General features: G+C 38.9%; 1 protein-coding gene across 2 annotated transcripts in view; it reads right to left on the bottom strand.

Moving 5' to 3' along the window:
- Positions 1-1,471: 1,471 nt before the first annotated feature.
- The window catches only part of rapgef5a (Rap guanine nucleotide exchange factor (GEF) 5a), a 93,219-nt gene continuing 68,450 nt past the window's right edge, over positions 1,472-26,240 (bottom strand). Inside the window, exons 12-26 of one of the 2 annotated variants that reach the window (XM_083523582.1) lie at positions 21,492-21,570; positions 21,171-21,315; positions 18,439-18,530; positions 16,466-16,496; positions 14,884-14,962; positions 11,530-11,679; positions 10,627-10,724; positions 9,915-10,037; positions 8,391-8,569; positions 8,104-8,194; positions 7,805-7,855; positions 7,636-7,723; positions 7,420-7,484; positions 4,354-4,408; positions 1,472-3,275 (exon numbers count right to left, since the gene is read on the bottom strand). In XM_083523582.1, the coding sequence (XP_083379708.1) occupies positions 3,157-3,275; positions 4,354-4,408; positions 7,420-7,484; positions 7,636-7,723; positions 7,805-7,855; positions 8,104-8,194; positions 8,391-8,569; positions 9,915-10,037; positions 10,627-10,724; positions 11,530-11,679; positions 14,884-14,962; positions 16,466-16,496; positions 18,439-18,530; positions 21,171-21,315; positions 21,492-21,570 (1,445 nt within the window). In that variant the 3' untranslated portion in view covers positions 1,472-3,156. The remainder of the gene's footprint in view (positions 3,276-4,353; positions 4,409-7,419; positions 7,485-7,635; positions 7,724-7,804; positions 7,856-8,103; positions 8,195-8,390; positions 8,570-9,914; positions 10,038-10,626; positions 10,725-11,529; positions 11,680-14,883; positions 14,963-16,465; positions 16,497-18,438; positions 18,531-21,170; positions 21,316-21,491; positions 21,571-26,240) is intronic. The other variant, XM_083523583.1, reaches the window with a different exon arrangement.

Consider the following 26,240-nt stretch of genomic DNA (forward strand, 5'->3'; position numbering starts at 1 on the left):
AACTTTAGCTAAGTGAATCATAGCTTGTTAACCAGCTATTCATTAAAACGCTCAGCTGCTGATATGTAAGGGAGAAATATACAGGTGGGGGTTATTTCCTGCCTGTTAGCTGATGTTTAAGGAGTAGCTTGTACGTAGGTTTCATGTAAACCCTGGAATAAACGTGTCTGGTTTTTGTTCACTTAATTGTTCTAAAAATGCCAGTAAGGTAATAATGTACATTAATGTTTCCATTTGCACTGTGAGAGATAATTTCCTGGAATATGTTTCCTGGTTTACAAATTCATAATAATTTCAGAAAAAAATTAAAGTAACAAAAAGGTTAAGGTTAGTGCTAGCCTTGCCACACGATAATGACTGAAGTACAGTGTCAGGCTGTACATTTTACATCCAAGCCTTCAGTGGGATCCTACACAAATCAATCCACCTCTTAATACCATCATTATAACAGCACGGCAATAGAAACCATCAATATTATAATGTAATATAAATATAATATAATATAAAGAGATGCAGTATAACAGAGCGCTGCATTACAGACAAGCATCTTATACAGCAAAAAGGCATTACTGAAGCAAGAAACTAAAATGAACACAATTCAACATGTCTCCTTTCACTGGAGCCACAGCTGCACTGCCCACATACATCATCTCTTGCAGAAGCATCGATATGAACCTCATTAAATGAGACCATGTTTTACCTGCGGTTTTTTTTATCCATGTATTACGTTTTTTCTGGGGATATGAAATGCACACAAATTGTATGATTTTGTGGCAACTCTACAGCAAAGACAACAGAAAAGTATATGGCAAATGGTTCATGCAAACTACAGTTGTATATAAAATAAGCTTTAGCAGTGGCACCCTGCATGCTATTAAATAAACAGAGAAGTGGTTTTTGCTCTGTATGATGGTAAAGAGGGTAAGATTCCACTTGACATCATTTTTTAAACAGAGAGCTGAACATGCAATAACAGAGAAACTGGGAATTAATTAACCTTTGTCTAATTGATTAGAACCTTGTTAGGCTAATGAATTAACGACCTCTGGGAAAAATATCATGCGTCATCTTTTTTTTTTCATAGAACATTATATCATATTATATTATATATATATATATATATATATATACTGTGTATATGTGTATATATATATATATATATATATATATATATATATATATATATATATACATACACATGTACACAGTATATATATATATATATATATATATATATATATATATATATATATATATATATATATATACACACACTGAAACCTATTTTTGCTTTTCCAATATAAAATTATTAAAATGTATTCGAAAAAACTTTACATCTGATCAATCACTTTTCCCATTTATGATATATATTTACCCTAAATTGTATAAATACAATTTATGGTAATAAGAGCATAAAATATTTATTTCCATCTGAAAAAAAATGGACACCATTCACGACAAGAGGACAGAGTAATATTACGTAAAGGTTTTATTCACTCATTTGCTGTAAAAATGCTTATTATAGAAAAGTTGTATGTGGTTTCTATAGTAACGGAGGGAAAACACACAAAAGGGGACCATATTGCTTCGCTTTTTGTGTTTTTGATACATAAATAATACAGAGCATATCTATTTATATTTACGATTGCGCTTTACATCTTCATGTTTATTGGTGTGTGTGTGTGTGTGTGTGTGTGTGTATCACATGCAAACCAGCTGACATGGTGTGAAAAAAAAAATCAAAACAGCAACAAAATACAATAAGCATCTAAAACAGTTCCCCCAAAACACAACCAGATTACTGCAAAAACATATTAAAATATTACAGTGTAGTTATATGTAACTGGAGATTTGTACAAATGACATCCTGCATCTCTTTCTTTTGTCCAACATAAATAGCGAAAACAAAAAGAATAAATAATTATCATTACAATGCCTCAGTCCTCATAAAAACGTCAGTAAGAAATGTGCAGTGTTTCTTTTTTGTGCCAAAAATACTGCAAAAAGTTTCATGGTTTCAATTTTGTTTATTTGTATTTTTTTACATCATAAACTCCTCTCAAAAGAGCGTAAGTGTTAAATTGATATCTTTTCCGTGATTCCCTTTACGAGTCCAACCAGTGGAGGGCAATAAAATGAGACTAATGGACCCTGATAAAGTAAAAAAGGAATTTTTATATAGATTAGAACCCAAGGATGAATAAATGTCTGGGTTTTTTTGTTTTGTTTAGTTTTTAGGTTTTTTTTTTTTGCAAAATCTAATAGGTGCACTTCAGCCTAAAATATCACAATTTCTTTTGTGTGTTAAATATGAAATGACTCTCCCATAATAATAATAATAATAATTAAAATAATAATAATAATAAAAATAATATTTGGCACAGAAATTGAGTAGGTATGCAGATAAACTTGTACATTTCTAAATTTATATACAATATTACACATTACTGTGCAAACGAAATAATAAGTGCAATTGTGCACGCATGCAACTGCAAAAAAAAAAAAAAAAAAAAAAAAAAAAAAAATTGAACACTGCACTCTGTTCACGACTGCATCAGGAGTCTGAAGCATTACACAGAAGCAAAAGAACCATGTATCCGATAATAATACTGTGATACGGAAGCTGGGTTAAAACCACTTCCGCTGGAAAGATTTGAAACGAATATCACGACCACTGACGATATTTATCATTACTAAGTCTGTATAAGCATGGGTTTGACATCTCTGGGTCCTGGCAATCCTTGTCTCTGTCCTGCTTATTCACCCAATATTGAGGCCGTCTGCATTCGTGTCCCGATATTACTGTAATATAGTCGACACATAAGTAAAAGAACAGCACGGTACGTTCCGGAGCATTAAGCTCTAGGAAAAAACGACATGCTATGTAACATTGAAAAAACTTTGAAAATCTTCATATGACTGATGTCGTGGTTCACCCAGGCATCGACTAGTTAATATTGACACCACAGGACCCTAATCTCACTTCTATTTGCATTTATTCACGCAGCGGCTTGATCTCGTCGTCAAAACAGTCTTGTTCAGTCAGTGGCGCGATCTTCGCGTGAGACGAAAAGAAAAACCGCGAACGCGTCCCGGTGAGCAGGAGACGCTGGAGACCCTGCCGCAGTTCTCCTGAACTTCCACCAGGAGACGTTGTTATGCTCGGGGCTCCAGTCTGTGCGAGAGCTCAAACAAAGTCTGCTGATTGTCAATAATGTGAAGGTTGTGCACGCTGGATCTGACGTCCACGCTGTCGCTCTGGGCAACTTCACTTCCTGGGAAAAAAAAGCCACAAATCACATAAAATATAGTGTATTTTCTGTTACTACAAATTTATATGTAGCTGCAGACATGTAACTATGCATTTTTTTTTTTTATACAAGATAGAAAAAAGATGCAATTAAGGAATGATTTTTGTTATTTGATTTGATTTTATTAAATTTTTTAAGACATACATATTTGCCAATAAAACAAAAAAGAAAACCATAAACCCTATTTACAAGCACGCTGTTCACTGAATTTTATATTATTGTTTATTGACATAACATAGAAACTATATGAATATGTATAAAATTATTCCTTATAGCCTTCAACTAGTGTCTACGTGTCTACATTAGAGTTTCTATCCAATCGGATTTCAGAAGTCACATCACGTGTTGCTGGGGTTAAAGAAATCTGCTTTGATGCATTCAGAATCAACAGTGCAGGCACCTGTATTGTAAGTTAATTTAGCTTGGAGCTGTTTGAGTCTTTAACCAATCAGATTTCAAGTTTGCGGCACCGGGGTGTCATCTAGCAGGCGTACAATAACGTCTGCATTTTTGTGTACTTTGATTGGACGGTCAGAGAGCGCACTAGTCGGAGCTCACAAACCACATCTGTAGCAAACTGCACAAGCTCAAATATATTCAAATAGCTTAAATAGCTGTTTTTTTTTTATTCCACAGGGGAAAAGACATTTCTTTGGATTCACTTACAAGAAAAAGCATATTGTGGCTCTGTATAATATTGACTGATATTGAAGGATAATATCAAGGGTCATTTTATGCGGTTAATGCCGAGGCATCTGCTAGAGATTATGAAGGTGGGATGGCGTCATAATGATGGTATTATGAGGTGGATTCATTCAGGCAGGACACCGCTGAAGGGTGTGAAATACACGACTTGCCACAGCCATCCAATTAGGAGATTTATTTTATTTCAAGATGTTTTTTTACTTGCTACGATCGCAGTGATCGTACTTTTATAGCTACAAATGTCGTTTGTTGGCACATTTCTGTGATATAAGGTCCCCATCATGTCTGGTGAATATTGTACATTGTACAAGTGACTGCTTGTGTATTGGTGACTCACCGGTTTGTTCAGTCTGACAGTGGCGGATGAGACGCACTGTGTCTGCAATCATGTGCTGGAGGAGAAAAATGAGACACCTTCAGACAGGAAAATGATTTTGCTCCAATTATTATAAGTAATTTGACAACAGCTGTCCTTTAATAAAGAGTTAACTTTCAAAAAGAAAGATCACGGAGCCCCAGTTTTATTATAACATTAAAAAAATGCAAGCCGGATGATCCCTATCCTCTTTAGTCCAGAGGATGTGGTATCCATGGTATCCAAAAGGAGATACAAATTTTGATTTGTCTGACAACAGAACAGTTTTCCACTTTGCCTCAGTGTATTTTAAATGACCTTTGGCCTGGAGAGGATGGCGGCATTTCTGGATCATGTTCACGCATGCCTTTTCTTTGCATGATGGAGATTTCATTTGTAGATGCAATAGGAAACTGTGTTCACAGACAGTGATTTCTGGAGGTGTAATTGAGCCCATGCAGTGATTTTTATTACAGAATCATGAATTGTAAATACAATGCCACATTTAAATGCATAAATGCAGTGATGTTCACCCTTAAACCTTGTGTACAAAGATTTCTCCAGATTCTTTGAAACATTTGATATTATTTGCTGTAAATTATGAGATATTCTGTTTTGCAAATTTATGTTAAACATTATTCTGGAATTGTTCTACAGTTTGTAGTCTTTCGCAAAAAAAGTTCTGTCCATCTTTACTTCTGAGAGACTCTGCCTCTCTAACATACACTATATACAATAATATTACTGACCTGTAATGACTTACTTATCTTACTTAACTTCATTAGTGACAAAATGTTTTTCCGACTGTTTAATTTTAATAACACTTACTTCTTCCATACTTTTGTTGCCCCATCCAAACTTTTTTTGAGACGTGTTGCAGCCATCAAATTCAAATTCAATTCAAAATTGAGTTTAATCAATAGAATAGTTTTCTATTTTTGTTTGAATAAAATGTGTTTATGAGATTTGCTAATTATTGCATTCTGTTTTTATTTACAGTTTACACAGTGTCCCAACTTTTTTGGAATTTAGGTTGATACACTGTTGGGGTCTTTAGGAGACACAGTGTTGTATGTGTATTTTTAGGAGACACAGTGTTGGATGTGTATCTTCAGGAGACACAGTGTTGAATGTGTATCTTCAGGAGACAAAGTGTTGAATGGTATCTTCAGGAGACACAGTAGTGGATTGGTATCTTCAGGAGACAATGTTGGATGGATATCTTCAGGAGACAGTGTTGGATGTGTATCTTCAGGAGACAGGAGACAGTGTTGGATGTGTATCTTCAGGAGACACAGTAGTGGATTGGTATCTTCTGGAGACACAGTGTTGGATGCATATCTTCAGGAGATACAGTGTTGGGTGCATATCTTCAGGAGACACAGTGTTGGGTGCATATCTTCAGGAGACACAGTGTTGGGTGCATATCTTCAGGAGACACAGTGTTGGGTGCATATCTTCAGGAGACACAGTGTTGGGTGCATATCTTCAGGAGACACAGTGTTAGCTCTGTACCTTCGGGAGACACAGTGTTAGCTCTGTACCTTCGGGAGACACAGTGTTAGCTCTGTACCTTCGGGAGACACAGTGTTAGCTCTGTACCTTCGGGAGACACAGTGTTAGCTCTGTACCTTCGGGAGACACAGTGTTAGCTCTGTACCTTCGGGAGACACAGTGTTAGCTCTGTACCTTCGGGAGACACAGTGTTAGCTCTGTACCTTCGGGAGACACAGTGTTAGCTCTGTACCTTCGGGAGACACAGTGTTAGCTCTGTACCTTCGGGAGACACAGTGTTAGCTCTGTACCTTCGGGAGACACAGTGTTAGCTCTGTACCTTCGGGAGACACAGTGTTAGCTCTGTACCTTCGGGAGACACAGTGTTAGCTCTGTACCTTCGGGAGACACAGTGTTAGCTCTGTACCTTCGGGAGACACAGTGTTAGCTCTGTACCTTCGGGAGACACAGTGTTAGCTCTGTACCTTCGGGAGACACAGTGTTAGCTCTGTACCTTCGGGAGACACAGTGTTAGCTCTGTACCTTCGGGAGACACAGTGTTAGCTCTGTACCTTCAGGAGACACAGTGTTAGCTCTGTACCTTCAGGAGACACAGTGTTAGCTCTGTACCTTCAGGAGACACAGTGTTAGCTCTGTACCTTCAGGAGACACAGTGTTAGCTCTGTACCTTCAGGAGACACAGTGTTAGCTCTGTACCCTAAGGAGACACAGTGTTAGCTCTGTACCCTAAGGAGACACAGTGTTCGGTGTGTATCTTCAGGAGACACAGTGTTGGATGTGTATTTTCAGGATATACGGAGGTGGTAGCTCAGTGGTTAAGGCATTTGACTTTGGATCGGAAGGTCACAGGTTCAAATCCCACCATCACCAAGCTGCCACTGCTGGGCCCTTGAGCAAAAGCCCCAAGACCACCCCCTGCTCAGTTGTAAGTCGCTCTGGATAAGGGCGTCTGCCAAATGCCGCAAATGTAAATATACAGTGTTGGGTGTGTATCTTCAGGAGACACAGTGTTGGGTGCGTATTTTCAGGAGACACAGTGTTGGATGTGTATCTTTAGGAGACACAGTGTTGGATGCGTATCTTTAGGAGACACAGTGTTGGATGTGTATCTTTAGGATATACAGTGTTGGGTGTGTATCTTCAGGAGACACAGTGTTTGGTGCGTATCTTCAGGAGACACAGTGTTAGCTCTGTATCTTCAGGAGACACAGTGTTCGGTGTGTATCTTCAGGAGACACAGTGTTGGGTGTGTATCTGTGCAGGAGGGAGTTTCTGAGGTGTGATAACAAGAAGTTTTGATCCAAAGTGGGATTTAAAATCCAGGGACTTAAATGTCAGAGTGTAAATGTGCTGCTCACACCCCTCCTACACAAACACTCTTTTATTCTAAGCATAAAAATAACAGGAAGAGGAGAAAAACTCGCACAGTGACGTTCTATCAGCCACTGCCATTTACGTGTGTTTAAAAATAGAGGCATCGCACCACTGCTTTATCAGAGGATTTTGAATCTGTAAAAGCAAACCTTCACTTACCAGCTTCTCAAAGTTGACGAGATTATCGTGAAATGTCTTGTTTCCTTCATGAATGAAAGTAATATCTGGAGGAAGAAAAACAAATGACATAAATTACACTTAAATCCCAATTCTTTTGTTGAAAGATGAGATAAATGAATTATTGCTGTGAATGTCGGCATGTTTTCAGGATAATTCTGGTTCGAGGGGACATGAGGAGAGCAGCAGAGAACTTACCTTTAAGCAGTAGAGGCATGAAGGGGATTTTCGGCGGCTTCATCTTCCTGAAGGCATCTCTGTAGGCCTTGTGGTTTAGAGATGGGTCCTATAGCAGTGAACACAGTTAAAACCTGCACATGTTAACCAAGAACATGATCATGTTCACAGTGTGGAGGGTTTCACTTACAGTTAATAACTCCAGCTCAGAGAACAACTTCTTAAATTTTCCAGGAACTTTCTGTAGGAATGACAAAAAACTCAAGCTGTAAAAAATAAGTCGGTGTACATGTATATAATACATATATATATATATATATATATATATATATATATATATATATATATATATATATATATATATATATATATATATATATATAAAATACACATATATGTGTGTGTGTGTGTGTGTGTGTGTGTGTGTGTGTGTGTATACGTGTGTGTGTGTTGGGGGGTGGGGTGGGGGTGTGGTGTTTGTGCTTTTACCTCCCAGGTCTGATTAAGTCGACTCACTGCTGCGGTGTTTAGGCCCATAATGATGGCAAAGGAGGAATTTAAATTCCTCTGTGCTTTACAGCTGTGGAAGAGAAACACACACACACACACACACACACACACACACACACACACACACACACACACGTATATAAGGAGTGTTCAGTTAAAAAAAAAAAACCTGAATAATTAAGTGGACTAGCAGCTGTGTGTGTGTGTGTGTGTGTGCGCGCGCGCGTGTGTGTGAGACGAGGGGATAATCGGATGCAGCTTCTTACTGTGCAGCGATCTTGATGAACTTCTTGAGCAGCTGGACTCGTTTTCCGAGCGAAGGACACAGCAGGACCTCGGACATGACCCACTGCTGAACCTCATTACAGCGCTGCAGGAGCTGCTCCAGCGCCACCGTGTGGCCACTGCTCGCCTGCCGGCTGAACGTGTAGTACACCAGCTCTTGCTGTGAAGTAGACAAGATAGCCAATGAGTTTAAAAAAAAAAAAAAAAAAAGGGTTATGTCTATCTAATCAGACATCCTCTTATTACAATGTTATTGACTTTTCCGAACATGATAAACATAAACATGAATAAGTTTCCACTTAGGCTGCTACACCAATTTCCCCGCACATTGTTTTCATGTTTATTTTCTCTGTATTGATAAATGAAGAGCACAAGCTAGTCCTAGAATTGATGATTAACAAAACAAACATTGCTCAAAAGTTTCTCAGAAACAGGGATAAAGGCCAAATGATGAGACCACAGAAGACTCCAAGACTATCAGCAAAAAAAGTTCCATTTACAAAGAATTTTATTAAAATGATGGGTTCATAATAGGGGTGACCCCAAATAGTCGCAGAGATGTTATGAAATAAGGATTGTACCATTCTGGTTTTATAGGGTTGCACAATGTCTGATTCATATAGAATTACCGTTTTTCTCCTAATAAGTTATTATATAGCCATTATGATAATGCAGTAAATAGAAATGTAAAAAGAAAGAAGCTTTTAATAAATATTTTTAACGTGCATGAACAGACCCTTATTCATGTTTATTTATTTGAGGGTAATTGATCCAAAATGTTTTTATACATTTTCTTCTATATCATTGTGATGTTCTGTACATCATAGCTTTAAAATGTTAGGAGGAATCGTTTTTATGTGTTTATCCACATTGCCTTTTATTTCATCTTCAAAAAGATTAAAAAGGCATTGTGAGTTTCGTCTATTTTTTAGACGTTTTAGTCGCTTCATTAGAAAGTTGTTTGTTAGAAGGTTATGCTGAGTGGGAAGGAATATAAGGAGCTTTATCTCTGAAGCAAGATAAAAACTCGGAACACCATTCTTTGTGCTCTCCTAATACACGCCACTCCAAAATCTCTTAATTGGGTGTTTATTTGATTTTAATCTAAATCCAAATTTTGGTGAAGTCGTAGCTCAGTGGGTTTCTAAACAGAAAATAGGGGGTTCAAGTCCCTAATATCGACAAGCTTCCACGCTCGGGCCCTTGAGAAAGGCACTTAACACTTTGGGCTCCAGGAGGCGGTGTATCATGGCTGACCCTGTGCTCTGACTCCAGCTTTCTAACATCACTGGGAAAGAATTTCACTTTGCAGTAAAAAGCCCCTTTAACCGCTTTCCTTGTATTTAGTATATTTTGTGTACAGGAAGAGAAGAAGAGGCCACGCCCATATCAGGATAGAAATGTCACATTATACTACAAAAGTGTTCATTCAGAAGAACATGTAGTCATGTTTCAGTCTAATAAGACACATAATAAGACTGTCCTTCAGCTGTGAAAAGCCGCACCTCATGGATGGAGTTAAAGAGACTCCAGTCGAGGTTGGTGAGAGCCACGGACACGTCCCACGTGTTGATGCCGAGGAGACGTGACGACCTCTGCGCCAGATCTCCACAGTCCATCAGAGGAGGCTGCGGCAAGACAGAACGAGGAGTTATTCTTCTAATAAAAGGTATATATATATATATATATATATATATATATATATATATATATATACACACACACACACAGTATATATTAGTGCTGTGAATCGACATTTCAAAATAAATTTATATTAAAAGAATAATTTCAGAGTGTAAATAATATTAAAATAAATTTTAAATAATTAATAACAATGGGAGAGATTTAGGATGAAATGAATATATTTATAACATCTGTTACAATTCGTGTATTTAAAACTTGAAAAGTATTAATTTAAGGTACATTTAGAACGGATAAAAATGTGCAATTAAGTTGCACAGTGACACAGATATAAATTCAATTTAATTCTATTTGTAGCATTAACAATAGGCATCGTCCCAAAGCAACTTTACAGAGAAATAGAGGCTACAAAGTTGGAATGTATGTTTTTTCACCTAAAATTTGATCCCTAATGAGCAAGCCAATGACAACTATAGCAACGAAAAACTCCTTGAGATGGTATTAGGAAGAAACCTTGAGAGGAACCTGACTCATTTGGGTAAAGTCTCCAAGTGCCACATACAAACTGTCAATTACCAGGATCTCATTCAGGTCTCTCCAGCAGGCCATCAGTCTCCCAGGAAGAGCCAGAGTCTCTGAGAAAAGGCAGTCATGAGGCTGAAGGGTGCGTTTCTCTAAACGAAAACAGGGAAAGAAATATTAGTCACAAGATCCAATAAACACATGGCATAGTATGTGTATTTGGGTTTAATATTAATTACAATTTATAATATATGGTGCCACTAGAAATGCGATTATTAGAGGGAGCGTGCCAGTAGGACATTTTGGAGACAAGTTGAGGAAGGTACAATTGAGACGGTTTGATCATGTGGTCATGAGGAAAGACATGGGGAATATCGAGAAAAGAACGCTAAGGATGGAGCCGCCAGGCAGAAGAAAAAGAGGAAGGCAAAGGAGGAGGTTTATGGATGTGGTGAGAGAAGAAATGCAGATGGTTGGTTTGAAAAAGACAGACGTGGAGGACAGGGTTGTATGGGGACGGATGATGCTCTGTGGGAGACCCCTAATAGGAACAGCCGAAAGAAAAAGTAGAAAATCTTTAGTTTGAGTCTTTTTTCAGAGGAAATTGCCCTGTAATTTAAAAGATCATAATTTCATATGTGGAGAATCATTGCCCCAAGAGTGTTCACCTTAAGCATGTGCAGCTCCATAACGCATGGCTCTTTAACAAACAGGCCTTAGTGCAAAAAATCCAGGACTCAATTATAAATATATTTTATTATGTAGTTGTTATGTAGTTTTATGAATGCAGTTTGTTAACTAAAAGCAACATAACATGGTTTAGGGTGTTTATGGTGAGCACGACAGCTTTAAGCATGCACAACAATTGTGTGTGTGTGTGTGTGTGTGTGTGTGTGTGTGTGTGTGTGTGTGTGTGTGTGTGTGTGTGTGTGTGAGAGAGAGAGAAAGACAGCAAACCTCCGCTGTAAGTCTGAGCCACCAGCACCATGTCCTCTACAGGTTTCTCCATCCTCTGAGCCACGATATACAGGAGCTCCTGTGCCACTACAGTCATCCTCACTCTCACACTCAGATATGAGTCTGAGCTCACATACACATGGCACATTACTGAGAGAGAGAGAGAGAGAGAGAGAGAGAGAGAGAGAGAGAGAGAGAGAGAGAGACAGAGAGAGAGAGAGAGAGAGAGAGAGAGAACGAGAGAGAGAGAGCGAGAGAGAGAGAGAGAGAGAGAGAGAGAGAGAGAGAGAGAGAGAGAGAGAGAGAGAGAGAGAGAGAGGGGGGGGGTGCACAGATAGAAAGGGAGAGACAGAGATATGGGAAAGAGAGAGAAAACAGTGAAGAGAGTTAGAAAAACAGAGATAAAAAGAGGAAGGAAAGAGAGATAGAAAGAGAGAGAGAGAGAGAGAGAGAGGACAGCAATAAGAATCAGAGATAAGAGACAGAGAGAGTTGGGGAGAGAGAGAAGACAGACAGAGAGGTGGAGAGAGAGGACAGTGAAAAATGATATATGGAGAGAGACCGAGAGATGAGACAAGAGAGAAAACAGAAAGAGAGGCAGATAAAAGGAAAGAGCAAACAGAGAAAACAGACAAAGAAAAAGAAAGAGGGAGAGAAAGTAAAAACAGACAGAAAGAAAAAAAAAAAAAGAATGAAAACAGAGAGAGAGAGGCAGGGGGGAGAGAGAATAGAGAAGATAGAGAGAGAAAACAACAAGAGATAGTAGGGGAAAGAAAAAGGGAGCAAGGAGGATGATGACAGAGAGAGAGAGAGAGAGAGAGAGAGAGAGAGAGAGAGAGAGAGAGAGGGTGAGAGGGTGAGAGGGTGAGAGGGTGAGAGGGTGAGAGGGTGAGAGGGTGAGAGTGAAAAAAAGAGAGACAAAAGGGGGAGACAGAAAGTAAAAAGAGAGAGAGATTAGGTGTTACAGATAATAGCTCTGGTTGCATCAGCAGCAGCATTAACAAAGATAAAGAAAAAGTTATAATACTGTAGAACTATGTGCACACACACACACACACACACAAGCGCTTAATTAGCTGCTCATACATAAACCATCCAAGTTCGCCTTCAGCATGTATGAATAATTATTTTATTCAGTACTCTTTAAATACATAAATATTCCCCAAGTGAGAGAGTAAAGGTAATGCGTGCACAGAAATAACAGGCATACGCAAATAACAGGGATTCGTAAAAGGGACGTGTAAAAGGGATATGTAAATACTGGGGATACGTAACAGGTAAATGTAACAGGGATAAATAAATAACAGGGAACGGTAAATAGCAGGGATACGTAAATAAGGGAAAAAGATAAATTAAAAGCATGGTTAATGACAGATAATATAAATAATATATAATATATAAATAACGGATCCGTAACTGGAATATGTAAAAAACGGGGATAAATAAATAGCAGGGATATGTGAAAAATAGGGATACCTAACTGGGATAAGTAAATAACATTATTACGTAACTGGGATATGTAAATAACATTATTACGTAACTGGGATATGGAATTAACACGGATACTGTATGTAACAGTGATACGTAACTGGGATATGGAATTAACACGGATACTGTATGTAACAGGGATACGTAACTGGGATATGGAATTAACACGGATACTGTATGTAACAGGGATACGGAATTAACACGGATACTGTATGTAACAGGGATACGTAACTGGGATATGGAATTAACACGGATACTGTATGTAACAGGGATACGGAATTAACACGGATACTGTATGTAACAGGGATACGTAACTGGGATATGGAATTAACACGGATACTGTATGTAACAGGGATACGTAACTGGGATATGGAATTAACACGGATACTGTATGTAACAGGGATACGTAACTGGGATATGGAATTAACACGGATACTGTATGTAACAGGGATACGTAACTGGGATATGTAAATAACGTGGATAAATAAATAGCAGGGATATGTGAATAACGGGGATACCTAACTAGGATAAGTAAATAACATTATTACGCATAAGGGTGGAATACCTAACTGGGATAAGTAAATAGCAGGATTACGTAACTGGGATACGTAAATAACAGGGATAGATAAAAACTGGCATACGTAACTGCGATATGTAAATAACGGGGATACTTAAATAGCAGGGATAAGTAAATAGCAGGTATACGTAACTAAAATATGTAAATAACGAGGATACTGTATGTAACAGGGATACGTAACTGGGATACTTAAATAGCAGGGAAATGTAAATAACAGCTATACATAACTGGAATATGTAAATAACGAGGATACTGTATGTAACAGGGATACGTAACTGGGATACTTAAATAGCAGGGAAATGTAAATAACAGCTATACATAACTGGAATATGTAAATAACGAGGATACTGTATGTAACAGGGATACGTAACTGGGATACTTAAATAGCAGGGAAATGTAAATAACAGGGATACATAACTAAAATATGTAAATAACAGGGATACGTAACTGGAATATGTAAATAGTGAGGATACTGTATGTAACTGGGATATTTATCAGGGATACGTATATAAAGGGGATATGTAAATAACTGGGATACTTAAATATCAGCGATACGTAAATAAGTGGGATATGCAAATAACAGGGATACATAAATAGCAGGAATACTTGAATAACAGGGATAAGTAACTGAGATATGTAAATAACGAGGATACTCTATATAACAGTGATATGTAACTGGGTTATGTAAATAACAGGGATACTTAAATATCAGGGATACATAACTGCCCTCATTCTGCCTGTATTCTGCCCTCAAACTGCCCTCATTCTGTCTACATTCGGTCCTCATTATGGACCCAATCTGCCCACATTCTACCTGCATTCTAGCCGCATTCTGCTATTGACATGCCTGCATTCTGCACTTGTTCTGCTCCCATTCTGCCCTCATTCCTTTTTCACTAACTTAAATACTTGTATTTATTTGGCCAAAGTGCTCTCATACTGTAGCTTATGGTAGACGACTACAGGACAAAATTCTTTTCTTTCTTTTACTAAATAGTGACATGGACATAAATCTTGCCAGATCGATAAATATGTGGGAAACATTTTTTCTAGTCTCTTAGCTGGGTTAAAGGAATGTTTTCAACGAGCAGAAAGACAAACTGGTGAAAGGATTTACACACAGAATTTCGGTTTCTATCAGACTTCAGTAAATTGGATTATGGAAATAAATTGCTCAAAACGTGGACATTTCTACCTCCGAAATATTTATAGTGACGCAAAAACACAAACCCTTTTAACACTTAACAATTCAACACTTAACAGCTTTCCACTTTGAATAAATGGCTCACCTTCTCGGTGGTCACTGTGTGCTCCACGGACATGGATGCTGCTCTCCCTCAGACTCAGCTGCTGGAAAAGAGCTTTGTTCTGCAAGGAAACAAATCAGCACAGTCCAAGTGAAAACATGTCAAGAGTGAAGAATAAACTACATACACACACACTGCCCAGGTTTTATCCTCTGCTACATATCTCATCCCTCTCCTCCATGACACTCCATTGTCCTCCATGTCTCACACATTTCCTCCATGCCTTACTCCTCTCTTAAATGTCTAACTTCTCTCCTTTATGTCTAACTCGTCTCCTCTATGCCTAAGCCCTCTCCTCCACATCTCAAACTTTCCTATGTGAGACATGGAGTCTTTGTCTAACTCTTCTCCTAAATGTCTCACTCCTCTTCTCCATGTCTCACCCCTTTCCTCCATGTTCTATGTCTCATTCCTCTCCTCCATGTCCCACCACCCCCTTCTCCACATCTCACTTTTTTCCTCATCCCTGTCCTCAATATCTTACCCTCTCCTCCATGTCTAATTCTGCTCCTTTATGTCTCACCCCTCTCCTCCATATCTTAGCCATTTTTTCTATGTCTCACCTCTCCTCCATGTCTAATTCCATTCCTCTATGTCTAACCCCTCTCCTAAATTTGTAACCTTAACCCTCTCCTCCACCTCAACCTTCTCCTACAGGTCTCGTGCCACTGCTCTATGTCTAAACCCCTCTCCTCCTGTCTCACCCCTCTGCTCCATCTCTCACCCCTCTCCTCCCTTCTCACCACTCTGCTCCATCTCTCACCCCTCTCCTCCCTTCTCACCACTCTGCTCCATCTTTCACCCCTCTCCTCCCTTCTCACCACTCTGCTCAATCTCTCACCCCTCTCCTCCCTTCTCAGCACTCTGCTCCATCTTTGACCCCTCTCCTCCCTTCTCACCACTCTGCTCCACCTCTCACCCCTCTCCGCCCTTCTCACCACTCTGCTCAATCTCTTACCCCTCTTCTCCCTTCTCACCACTCTGCTCCATCTTCTCACCCCTCTCCTCCCTTCTCACCACTCTGCTCCATCTCTCACCCCTCTTCTCCTGTCTGAGAACTCTGCTCCATCTCTCACCTCTCTCCTCCCCACCTCCCCCCTCTGCGCCATCTCACACCCCTCTCCTCCCGTCTCACCACTCTGCTCCACCTCTCACCCCTCCCCTCCCTTCTCACCACTCTGCTCCACCTCTCGCCCCTCTCCTCCCTTCTCACCACTCTGCTCAATCTCTCACCCCTCTCCTCCCGTGTCACCACCCTGCTCCATCTCTCACTCCTCTTCTCCCGTCTGAGAACTCTGCTCCATCCTTTACCCCTCTCCTCCTGTCTCACCACTCTGCTCCATCTTTCGCCCCACTCCCCCACCTTTCCCCTCTGCTTCTTCTCACCCCTCTACTCCACATTTCACCGATCTGCTCCATCTCTTAGCCCTCTTCTCCACATTTAACCCCTCCTCTCCACATTTCACCCCTCTGCTCTATCTGCTCTGAAGGTTACATGTAGAAGTATGTGGTGCTCTTTCTGGTTCATGTTTTCATGGTTGTTCTGGAAATTCATGCTTCTTACCTTTTGGTGAGGTGAATAATCATCCACAGTGCTATGAGGAATCACAGAGAAAAGGAATGATTAGAAGGGGAGATAAATACATGAAAGAGAATAAAAAACACACACACACACTTCCGACATGACTGTCAGCTGGTAGTGTGAAACACTGAGTCATCGCACTGCAGCAAAGACACACCACCCTGAACATGGTAACGAGGAGAAACAGTCAGAATGCATAAGTCTTTCTCTGCCGTCAAGACGTCACTCGATCTCCTTCTCTCTACCTCCTGTCTATGTTTGAATCCTGTACTAAAAAACCCCGAGCTCAGGAAGGGAAAGAGATAAATGCCTTTCCCCCTGGCAGCTTTCAGTACTCGCTTAACACAGCGTTAGTGTCTGTGCTGGAGGCCGCTGCTGTACTACATCATTACACTGTCACTGAAACACTCCTGCTTTACGCCGCTTTACGCTCGACAACAACACAGACTTTGTGTTTAGGGAAACTAATAACAGACTCCGTTTCTGACTCGATGAACAAAAACCTGTCTGTGTGTTCCGGCATCGAATAAACAGTTTAACATGCTGACATTTATCCAATCAGGTCCCTTTTTTATTAAATAATGAAATAAAAAAAATATCGACAATGTGACTAAAATCACTTTCTCATTCGTGTGCTTTTAACCCACCAAAATAAAACATTATAATTCACCGGAATCCATAAAGATACCAAAATACAAAAGTATTTAAAAAAACGTCCAACAAAAAAAACAAACCCAATTCTAAAAAACAGTTGTGTAAAATGTAAATAAAAACAGAATGCAATGATTTGCAAATCTCATAAAACAAAAAATAGAAAACAATAAATGTTTAAACTGAGGAAAATTTAAAATTTTAAGGAATCAAATTTGACATATTAAATTTGATCGCTGCAACACGTTTAAAAAGTTGGGACGGGGGAACAACAGTCTGGAAAAAGTAAGTGTTATTAAAATTAAACAGCTGAAAAAAACGTTTCAAATAATGCGGTTAAATGACAACAGGTCAGTAAGATGACTGGTTATAAATAGTGTATCTTAGAAAAGCAGAGTCTCTCAAAAGTAAAGATGGACAAAGCTTCAATAATCTGTTCAAGACTACAAATTGTTGAACAATGTCAGAACTAATGTTCCTCAACATCAAATTGCAAAACAGTTGAATATCTCATAATTTGCAGTACATACTGTACCATCATCAAAGGTTTCTCAAAAATGTCTATCATGCCAAGAAGAAGGCATGCGTGAACATGATCCAGGAATGGTGTCATCCTTTCTGTGCCAAATCACACTTAAAATGTACTAATCGGGAAAACTGTTCTGTGGTCAGACAAATGTTATTGTACATTTTCTGTTGGAAACCATGGACACCACATACTCTGGAATAAAGAAGAAAGGGATCATCTGGTTTGCTATCAGCAATCAGTTCAAAAAGCCGCATCTCTGATAATATGGGAGTGCATTAGTGCCTGTGGAATGGTCAGCTCGCACATTTGAAAATGCTCTATTAATGCTAAATGGACATTCAGCATTCAGCAATAATTCAATTCAATTCATTTTTATTTGTATAGCGCTTTTCACAATGAACATTGTCTCAAAGCAGCTTCACACAGATAATGTGGTGATTAAAAGTAAATATGTTCTTTGTAAGTAAGTTTGTCCCTGATGAGCAACTGTGGCAAGGAAAAACTCCCCGAGATGGCATAAGGAAGAAACCTTGAGAGGAACCAGACTCAAGAGGGAACCCATCCTCATCTGGGTTACACCGAATGTCCATTTGAAGCAAATGTTGCAGGGTTCAGTGATGATGATCAGAAGCGAACTGTATTCCTGGATCAGTGTAGCAGACTGTTGACATTAACTACAGTCCAATCCATCCTCAATACAGGTCAAAGCAACAAATGCTTTCATTCAGTGTGTGCGTGTGTGTGTGTATGAATGTGTGTATGAGGTTCAACTTACTGTCTGCGGCGTAGAAGCTTCTGGAACTCCTTTAGGTCCTTCTCCAGTGTGGGGAACTCATAGACATCCTCCAAGATGTAGCGGTACAGCGTCTGTGGAAAAGGTTCACAAAGTGTGTAAAAAAATGAATAAATCATTAAATAAAACTTGAATCTTTTACAATCTGAAAACAGTTTTGTTATGATTTTACACATCACCTGGAGTGTATCTGGAAGGAAAATTTTAAGCAGATAGACAAAACACAACAATCAGACAAAATAATGGCAGATGACAGAGCTGCATGTTTAATCTGTCTTGGTCTGAATTCAGTGTTAATTCAGTGGTACATAATAGTAGAATTATCGAGCTGTTAATAGATGTTAAGCCTCATATCATGACCTCTGGTCCCTACATGTTTGTGGTCATTTTTGTAGCCATAAAGCCGTGTCCTGCTACAATGCTCGAGTTGCGATTCGGTATACTGCTCACTTTTTATTCTGCCATTTTTTATTAATATACAGAACAATAATTAAGAATTAAGAATAAGACTGAACTGCAATCATGGACTACAGTGTGTAGCATGGTTGGGCTCTGGATCCATTAACATGCTGACCAGGAGACGGATCACTGAAAGAAAAAGTAAATGAAATCCGCATTTTATGGCCCTGATAAGAGTGAGTGACAGTTTGAGTCTTATCAGTCTGTCTCCAATTCACACACACACTCCATGTCTCCCACTTCTCCTCCATGTCTTGCACCATTCCTCTCACAGCTCCCCTCTATGACTCACAGCTCTCTATCATGTGAGACATGAAGGAGATGTGGGAGACATGATGGAGAGCTGTGAGCCATGGAGGAGGAGAAGAAGATGTGAGACATGAAGAAGATGTGGGAGACATCTTCCTCTTCTCCTCCATGGCTCACAGCTTTCCTCCATGTCTCGCACATTCCTCTCCTCCATGGCTCACAACTCTCCTTTATGTCTCATACCTTTCTTTTCTCATCCATGTCTCACCTTCCCCCCCTTTCTCCTCTATGTCGAACCTTTCCTCCATGTCTCAGACCTCCTCTCTTCTCCTCTATGTCTCACACCTCTCCTCCCTGTCTCACCTGAGAATGCACTCATGACAGTTCCTATGCAGAGACTCTACCTTCAGTGAAATGACCTCCATAAACCTACATGAGCGAATGAAGGACAGCCTGCCATGGCGACAGCACACCGTTACCATGGAAACAAGCAGTTGGAAAAGGCAAAAGAAGATGTGTCTATCAGACAAAGAGCACCACTGAAAACGGGCACAAAGGAACAGTCACATAAATAAAAAAATAATAAATAAATAAATAAATAAATAATTCGTTACAGCAGACTAGAAGCGATCTCTGTTTCACGCTCGAGTGCGACCCAGGGTTGAGTGATTGATGTAGATCGCAGCTCATCATGCTAAAAATACCACCGATCCATCTGCTCCTCGAGTCTCCCCCGTTACTCTCATCAATGCAGTGAGCCGGACCGGTTCTAATCTCCCGCCGCTGTTCTCATCATCATCATCAGCGGCTCTTCGCTTACTCGTCTCACACAGTTCTAATGTCTTTTGCCCTGTACGACACGCTAAATAATCTGTTAATGGCCGTGTTTGTTTGTATCCTCTGGCATGATGCGTGTTAGAACATGAGCGAGGACTAGGAGATAGATAGGAGGGAAAACAAGAAGCATCTGGAGGGAAAGCAGGAGAAAAACGATTAAAAGCATCGAGTCCCAGCATGAGGCAGAGGCATTCCCCGAAGAGCTAAAGTAATCTTGTGAAAGTGTCGTGATATAACACATCGCTGAGAGGGGTGGGTGGGGGGTTGAGCGGAGAGGTGGAGGGTGGACGAAGACAGGAAGAGGAGTGAGACGAAATGTTTCTCAAGAATGGCAGGTGCAATATTGGTGTTATCTCTCATTGCTGCGGTGTGGAAAAGAACTGAACGTTCACCCGGTACTAGGGCTGTAACGGTACACGTATTCATAGCGAACTGTTCGGACTTCTGTGTACCAAATGCAGTCTGTTTTCTGTGCGGAATATAGTTACAATCTCACAAACTAATGAAGTAAAAACTCGACAGGGTTTATTGTGTGCTTTATGTGCAGCTTCAAGAATTCCTAACAAATCCACATAGAGAAAATGAATGAATGATGGATGGAAGGAATCAATTCATTTAGGAATAAATAAATTGAATGAATGAATAAATACCTTGTGTTGCTTGAATACATACATTTGCTAAAGTATGCTCAAATAAGTAGAACATTTAAGTAGAATATACTGTATCTTTAGAAAATGTTATATTAAACGTAAAACACACACATATATACATCTGCATTACCTAAATGAGGCCTAACAAATGCAACCTATTTAATTTTATTTAATCAATTTATGGCTATTTAATCAATCAATTTAATTTAATTCATATAAAATAAAAGTGTATTTGAATTAATTTGATTTTTTTTTTTTATGTATATATTAAAAAGTTTTATTCAAACTAAGCAGACATTTGATTTAAAATGTAAGTAATTTTTATTCAGAAAGAGAATGACAGAGAAAAACAGAGAGATGGAACGAGTAAGACAGAGAGAGAATGGCACAGTGAGAGAGATGCATAGAGAAAAAGAGAGAGGCAGAGAGAAAGAGAGAGTAAGGCCAGTAAATGTTTAAAAAAATTGGATATGTTCATTCTGATCATCGTCTGAAACATCATCGGGAAAACCGATTTACCTTCATGAACAGTTTGACGTGCTCCTCCTCCCGCAGGAAGTCTTTATACAGTGAGTTCCACTGAGAGACGAGGTGCAGAACCTTCCTCTTCCTATAGAGGGCCTCCTTACCCTCCTCCTTCCCACGGCAGCGCTGAGTGCAGTAAGTGAGCGATGGTGTCAAGGGCCAGAACTGGCATCAGTGTGAAAATAAAATAGGCTCCCTCACCGAAAATCCTAAAGGCTATGTATCTTACATATTCTACACTCAATAAAACATGATGTAGCATCTTAATACACACGCTTGAATTTTGTCTTTACTGAGCAGCGTATGGAAGGATATTGGCCGAGCAGCGCCTGGCAGAGATCGTTGGTAGACATGAACACGAGATAGGTGAGCAAGAAGTCATCCAGCAGCATCTCTGGAAAAGAACAAAGGCAAACATAGAGTATATTTACATCACTTTAGAGAGACTGATACAGTTTTCACAGATTTTCAGTCACAAAAAAAAAAAAAAACGATTGTAACATTAAAAATTATTATTTTTTAAGTGCTGTGCTCATTAGCCAGAGAGATTCTTCATCTTAATACCCCTAAAATACCCCCTGTAACTCCCAGGACAGTGCTGAAGTAAACTGAAGAGCTTACATGCTCCATTCTGAACATCAGCTCTAACATGACACTGCACTATTCACACTGAGCAGGCTGTGAATATATATATATATATATATATATATATATATATATATATATAATATATATATATATATATATATATATATATATATATATACCCTGTATCTTTCATTACGAATCATAAGTACTGCAATTTCCACCCAATTATCTGCCTCTTTAATCATTTAATAACCCCTTTGCAGTATCCCTCCATCCATCATTCATCCACCCAGTGATCCAATCATCTGCCATTTCAACAAACTAATAACCCATTGAAGTATCCATTCATCCATCCATTTACCTATTTAATAATTTATTCACTCAGACATTTTCCCTTATATACTCTATACCACATAGATGAGTCATACATCCAGCCATTCATCCATCCATCCATCCATCTATCCAATTATCTTCATCTAGCCATCATTTTGCTAACAATGACCCCATCGATTCATGCATCTTATTGTGTATCTGTCTATATGCTTCTCCGTCCATCCATCCATTGATCCACCCATCCATCCTTCTGTCCGTGCATACAATTAAATCATGTGTTCATACATTCATTCATTCACACATTCACTCATATATTTGTCTTTTCATACATCCATTCCACATGGACTAATCATCCTTCTAATAAGTACCTTATTAAATTATCCATTCATTTATACATCTATTAATTTTTCCTTCCTTCCTTCCTTCCTTCCTTCCTTCCTTCCTTCCTTCCTTCCTTCCTTCCTTCCTTCCTTCCTTCCTTCCTTCCTTCCTTCCTTCCTTCCTTCCTTCCTTCCTTCCTTCCTTCCTTCCTTCCTTCCATCCTTCCATCCATCCATCCATCCATCCATCCATCCATCCTTCCTTCCTTCCTTCCTTCCTTCCTTCCTTCCTTCCATCCTTCCATCCATCCTTCCATGCAAACTTAAATAAACCACAAGTTATGGTATAAAACATCATCATCACTGTAACAGAAATCATTTACTGTTTATTTAAAATTTGTTAGTTAATTATAGTCAATTAAACTTTTTTGGTTTTTTTTTGTTGAATGGATTCATTCATCCATCCATCTATTGGTCTATCCAATTACCTTTATCCAGCCATCCTTTTGCTAGCAATGAATCCATATAATCATGCATCTTATTGTGTATATGTTTATCCATCCATCCATCCATCCAATTTTATCAGGTATTCATTCATCCACTCACTCATACATTTGTTTTTTTCATATATTCATTCCAGATTAATAAGCCATGCATCTAATAGTTAATTCCATTTACTCAATCATTCATAAAAACTTAATAAACCATAAGCTTCAGTATAAAACATCAATCAATATTCAATTAAACTTCTTTGGGTCTCTGGGTGCAAATACTTAAATCATTAATTATCATTATTTATACAATATATAAAATTTTATATAGGTAAAGAAATTTTAATATTTTCCCTGTTTAACTTTATTTGCTTAGAATATATACCATCTATATCGTCTATTATTGTTGTTTTCCTAATCAAAACTCTCATGAGACCGTTATAAGGGTTCAACCCACCACAAAAGTAATAATGAAGGATGTAAAAAAAAAAACGTTATTATTTAATATGTATAAATGCAGTAACAAAGTTTTAGAACTATAAGAAATAAAAGGTCAGTCAGAGGACACACTCCATCCTCTCACACAAATCCCTCTGCTCTCTAGAAATGAAAGGATGGGTTCCAGATTATTATTATTATTATTTTTTAGAAAGTCTGACCATCGTCCCCTGTTGCACTGAGAGTAACGAGGTTTCTGGGATGCAGAAGATAATCCAGTGGGCTTTAGGAATATGGTGATGAAGCACCTTCTATCCGAATAATAGTTGTTTTTTTTTATTCATTCTCGGCATAAACAAAACAAGAGAATGGATGAAAGATTGATCTCTCTCTCTTTTCTTTTTCTCTCTTTCTCTCTCTCACACACACGCCTCCTTTGTTCCCTAGTGATGAATTTTCATTTTCATCTTTATCATACATCTTCACTGTGCTGACACAGCATGTTCCTATGAGACATCCAGCAGAGACCTGCCTCAGCTCTGACCCAAAGAGAGAGAGAGAGCGAGAGAGAGAGAGAGCGAGAGAGAGAGATCCTCTATTTTGTAATGCAGAATTTACTATTTTTAATTTAATTATCCATCTATCCATCCATCCATCCAATTAAATCATGTATTCATTCATTCACTCATATTTGTCCTTTCATGCATTTATTTCATCATACACACATCAAATAATGAATTTATTGAATGCATTTAAATATCCATCCATCTATTCAACATCCATCCACACATTCACAATCGCATATTCATGCAAATTCACAATTTACATTAATACAGTCCGTCATATTCATGCACATTCACACAGTCACTCACAGTTACACATTCAGTCACACATTCACACACAGTCACACATTGACATCCATACAGTCACACATTCACACATTCCACACAATCACACATTCACATCCATACAGTTATGCATTTACACAGTCACACATTGTCACACATTCATACAATCATTCAAAGTCACACATTTACATCCATACAGTCATGCATTCACACAGTCACACAGTCAGTCACAGTCACATATTCATACAGTCACACATTCACGTTCATACAGTCACACATTCACATTGTCACACATTCATGCATCCACACACAGTTACACATTCCTTCACACAGTCACACAATTATACAATCACACATTCATACAGTCACACATTTACAGTCACACATTCACACACAGTCTTACATTCACATTCATGCAGTCATGTATATTTACACACATTCCCAATTACACATTCACAATCACACAGTCATGCATTCACAAGATTACTTTAGATAATGTTAAAAATAATCAGCCCCTTAATGTGACATTTCATTCTATTCTCTGTACTCTGTGTGTGTGTGTGTGTGTGTGTGTGTGTGTGTGTGTGTGTGTGTGTGTGTGTGTGTGTGTGTGTGTGTGTGTGTGTGTGGTTATAGAATACAGTGACATTTCATAACACAATAGCAGCTTCACCTTGACATATTAAAGAGAATAGTGTTGCTTTTAAGCTGGCTGAATAAACGTCCCTCAGCCCCCACTCCTGCCTCGACACAGCCCCGGTTTCAACAGCACATCACCCCACCCACTGCATCTATACCCACCAGTGTGTGTGTGTGTGTGTGTGTGTGTGTGTGTGTGAGAGAGAGAGAGAATTTCTGCCATTATATTTTTTCTTTATTCATTATAAAGGAGAAAAATTTTGTATACCCAAGCAGAGTAAGTGTATGGGTGTGTCAAACACAACAATTAAACAAACACACTCCAGCCTTCTTTACTGTCTATCGCTCTTTATAGAAGTAGATGTAGAACATCCCATCCTTCGGGGCCTTTTTCTCACAGCGCTGCTTTCATTTTCTCACGTTATTACATAACAGAACACAAAAAGCAGCTGAGACTAGTTTATAACAAACCCCTGACCTTAAACCTACCCCAAACTGTACCCTTACCTCTTCCCCTAACCCTACCACAACCCTTAACCTTACCCATAACCATACCCCTAACCGAAACGCTCCCCCTCCCCCCTAACCTTACCCCTGCCTGAGGATTTAAACACCACAGTGTTCCAGACTGACAGCTGTGCAATGCTGAACACATCAGTTCTGACTTGCAATTACATTCCTGTATAATTGTGTGACCTCCACTTAAATGTCTGACTTCATAACACCCCCCCTTTTTTTTTTACTTTCGTAATTCTCCCCCCCCCCCCCCCCCCCCTTTTCTCCTTACTCTGTAAGTGGGCTCCTACAAGTTCCTGCTAAATGGGTAAGAGTGCAAATGTTTTGTGTCTCCTGTTTATTTACATCAGATCCCATAACTCTGGTCTGTTCTCTTATATCTGCAGTAGGAGTGTCCTATGTGAGTGGGCGTGGCCAGTTTTAAAGACTATCGGTATCGGTATCAGCATCAGCCATTACGCTACGTGAAGCAAAGAAATCCAGAGTGTACACCAAAAAGTGTCCCTGGTGTAGAGAAGCCATCCTCTTTCCATTCATCATGCAAGTAACTAAAAGAGAAACGATTGAATATGTAAGATTCTTTTCTGTTTGAATAAAGAATTATTTGCATTTATCTATGTTGTGTAAAGAGTGGGCGTGGTCTTGTCTGAGATATTGAAGAATCAGAGGTATAACGAGGTTCAACTATTTTTTTTATATAAAAAATTGAAAATGACAGGATTTCAAACCTATATTTGTACCATTTTAACTTTTTTTGGTCGAAATTCTTTTGAATATGCCACCAGTCTGTGAGGTTCTGACACTTTATCCTTTATACATTTCTCAAAGTATCTCAAAGTCAATATAAAATGAAGTTATCTTTGAATTTTTACAAACAAGATCATTCTTATT

The sequence above is a fragment of the Silurus aristotelis genome (assembly GCF_946808225.1).
Source record: "Silurus aristotelis genome assembly, chromosome: 21".
Classification (NCBI taxonomy): Eukaryota; Metazoa; Chordata; class Actinopteri; order Siluriformes; family Siluridae; genus Silurus; species Silurus aristotelis.